Raw genomic sequence first — 3,919 nt, 5'->3', positions numbered from 1 at the left:
TGAAAAGAAGTTTCTCATGTTGTTGTTATAATATTTTCTACCGATATATAAAGTCGGAGAAGATCAAACAAAACGTTGCGAGAGATAAAATATTTCATGAAAGTGAAATTGCTGTTTTTCCTATATAATCTAAACAATATTTTCCATTATTGTCCCACCGGGAGACAGGCGCCAACACAGAAAACGCTATTGATATGCTTCTTCCAATCTAGTCGAGTTGTGTTTGTTTACCTCTTGTATCTGAAGTACCATCATCCCTCACGAGCCTCGGTGGCACAGCCCTCAAGTCACACGTGCACTTACTTATGTGGGGTTGCCAAACACTTGTACGGCTGTTGGTTTGCACATCGCGTAAGTAGAGTAACAACGAGTTGTATTTCACACAGGAATAGTGTGGAACAACATGATCGAGAGGTATTTGTGCTTACAATCTCTCTGATGTTATCGACATGGAAGCCGAACTGTCTGCAGACAGCAGCCAACATCAAGCTTTTCCTCTGGACGAGTTATCGCAAGTCGTCTTCAAGCCGAAGCATTACCACTTATTTTCACAGGTAAGATGAATCTCATTTCTGTACTGAACTGTCTCATCTCAAACAAGGAGGAGTATTATAGTATTCTGAGCATAAGAATGTCCAAGCTTTGTTTGATTAGGTTTTCTAGTGAAGTATAGGCTTAAGAATTAATCGAAGCCTCACAGCACGAGCCCTTTCTTGATCGATAGGCCTATGACTAGCCAGAATTGCTGATGTTTTTAGCGACAGCTGTCAAATGAAAACCATTAAAGCGCTATTTGCCAAAAGTAGGATTACCGTTTGTTGTGAACGTGATGTTAAGAATGTACTGCAAATGTTTATTAACTATTTTAAACAATAAATGCACGGATAATCTCTACCATTTTTATAATATTTGCTAGTGTCGTTGAAAAGCTTTTCTTGTCATATAGTCGCGTGTTTATACTAGTACTTCTCTCTAGCGTTCGGACATAATATGGGTTAGCTTTGTTTTACCTATAGAGTCGTCCTTCATGCAAGTGTTTCGTAACCCCAAATAATCACGCCTTTTGTCAGAGGGAGATTTTGAAAAACTGGGTTTTCGTGTAAATTTATATAAAAAATAATGCAGCTAATTACACTTTTGTAGCAATATTGCACTGGTTTTTAAGTTTGACGAATTATATTTTTCATAATATAGTCTTTAAAAATTGAATCATTTTTCAAAAATATATTAATAAAAAAAAAGTGACACCTACATGATTGTAGTAAGTTTTTGCTTAAGAATATTTTAAGAATGGACGAACATACATACGAGGAAAGTGTAGATTAGATTTCTGGATTTTCTGTAATTCATTCCTTTAATTAGGTTAGTTAGTTTACAATGTGCTAAAATTGAGTAATATTTGCGTATTTGTTAGATAAGATGTGGAGTTGTATGTAGAAATATTTGGACTTCGTAATAGAGAATAGCTGACGAATTATTTGATCGTTCGTTTGTTGTTAAGAGCTACACGAAGAGCTGTTAGTGTTGTGCCCACCACAGGTATCGAAACACAATTTTTAGCGTTATAAGCAGTAACGTGCAGAGGGCAATAATAGGGCAAGGACTCATTGACAAAAAGGGCACTTTTCAATCATCGCAAGGCAAGACCTTTTTGAGGGATGGGTAGGTAGGTGGTGGTGTTAGGGAGAATAGAGGGACTCTTGGTTGCCTCTAGTACACATAAAGTAATCAGGTGTGTCTTTTAGTAGTTGTAGACACTTTTTTATGACTGAGAAAAAGGACACTTTTGGGGCATAGGAGCAGTAAGGCATGGGTTTAAGATCACACAGCCACACCCTGTATACGTCACTCGTAATAAGACATCAAGACTTGCCGCTGAGCCTTGGGGAAGGAATGACGAATTATAAACTACTGAGTATTTTTTTGTATTCCCAACCTGAAAAGGCATTTTGTGCGACATGTGGGTTAAACGGGCAATTTAAAGACCTACCAAAGATTCACGCATAGTCAGCTATAAATTTTAACTTCTGACCAGAGGGAAGGAAACCATTCAGCAGCACCCACCGCTTACTGTTAACCAAATAGCTATAATGTCTGTCACATCTATGACTCCCCCACAGCTGAAGGTGCGTAACATAAGCGATATACAGCCCGGTAAGTTAACCATTTGGCTACAACGGGCAACAAATTGAACCATTTTAGTTGTTTATCTACAACGAGGTTTTCTACAATCTTAGACATTTTTTTTTTTTACAAAGTTGCCGTTGTAAGTCATATCTTAATAAACTTTGGATAAAATTATTTGAAACGTACCTATAAATGTTGTTAATGGTGAAATTTACATAATTACTAAAACTTCCAGGGCAGATTTCTTAAACAATTTATAAAACACCAACGTTTTAATAACTATTGTACTTTAATAATCACTGTAAAATGTTTTTGTTCTACGTAAACTATGTTTCAGTGATAATTTCAGTAGCAGCGATCCAACATTTAATATATATATATCAATGTGTTTATTACACCTTCCTCGAATACAGTAAAGACCGCCCTCAGTTAATAGTATTTTTACATACAGTAAGATAATAAATTGATGTAGGTGTCATATGAGTATTCAATACACAACAACTTTAGTTTGTCCTTGATACACGTGTAGATTCACATAAAATAGTATATTGTTGTTGCTAAACAGCAATACATCTGTAAGTACCACGAGTGGTCTCATTTAACTGTAGGGTAGTGTATAACGTCACCTACCAGCATGTGACAATCAACAGGGCTGGTTCACCGGATTGATGGGTTTACTAATTTTGCAAAAGGTGATTTAGTTACCATAACGTTGTCAGTCGGCATGTATTAATCTATTTATCAATGTATTAATTCAACATTGTCATTCGGCATGTATTAATCTATTTATCAATGTATTAATTCAACGTTGTCATTCGGCATGTATTGTTCTATTTATTAATATATTCAACGTTGTCATTCGACATGTATTAATCTATTTATCAATGTATTAATTCAACGTTGTCAATCGGCATGTATTAATTCAACGTTGTCAATCGGCATGTATTAATCTATTTATCAATGTATTAATTTTCTGTTTTTGGACGTTTTCTGTTTTTAACATGACTTGCAGTAGGTAAAGCTTGGATGTGATTTTTCATTCTTGAATGGTGGATATTATTAAAGAGCCCTTCAGTGGCACAGCGGTATATCTGTGGACTTACAACGCTGGAAACCGGGCTTCGATACCCGTGGTGGGCAGAGCACAGATAGCCCATTCTGTAGCCTTATGCTTACCTACAAACAAAGTTATTAAAGATGTTTACGTGTTTCAAGCACCTCAGCTTACGTTTGAACTACAGTGATATAATTTTGTGTTTTATAAGATGTTAATATGAGGATGGCCTGAGCTATGATGTATTAAAATAGTTTACTATGAACTTTGTAAAATAAAATATCTAAAACTTGCTAGATGTCTTACTGTTCACAGTCGTCGTTTACAAAACCAACTATGTATAATGTTGGATAAATTATAGATTTGTGATAGTATTTGGCTGTTTACAATACTTTCATAAGGCGGGATATTTATTACTGTGTACAGCATAAATCATATTACAACTGCAATAGACAAATTAAAATATAACGTTAGCATATGATACACACAATTTATATTTTGAAACTTATTATTACTATAGGGTAATGTTCATATGCGTATTCACGACAACCAACAGCCTAGACTCTTTACTCTGCCAGCGATTAAAGAGTTAATGTGTAGAGACTATATACGCGGCGGCCGTATATGCTTACTTCCATTTTATATCTATATATCTATGTCTGTCTACCTATCTATATGTATACACACACACACACACACACATATATATATATATATATATATATATATATATATATA

General features: G+C 35.1%; 1 protein-coding gene across 1 annotated transcript in view; it reads left to right on the top strand.

The window, feature by feature from the left end:
- The first annotated feature begins 257 nt into the window (after window positions 1-257).
- Window positions 258-3,919, top strand: part of LOC111085613 (voltage-dependent L-type calcium channel subunit beta-2-like) — a 67,714-nt gene continuing 64,052 nt past the window's right edge. Inside the window, exon 1 of the mRNA XM_022385043.1 lies at window positions 258-554. Coding sequence (XP_022240751.1) covers window positions 450-554 — 105 coding nt within the window. The 5' untranslated portion in view covers window positions 258-449. The remainder of the gene's footprint in view (window positions 555-3,919) is intronic.

Source organism: Limulus polyphemus, unplaced genomic scaffold (genome assembly GCF_000517525.1).
Source record: "Limulus polyphemus unplaced genomic scaffold, Limulus_polyphemus-2.1.2 Scaffold507, whole genome shotgun sequence".
NCBI lineage: Eukaryota > Metazoa > Arthropoda > Merostomata > Xiphosura > Limulidae > Limulus > Limulus polyphemus.
This window is presented reverse-complemented; position numbering and strand designations above follow the sequence as displayed.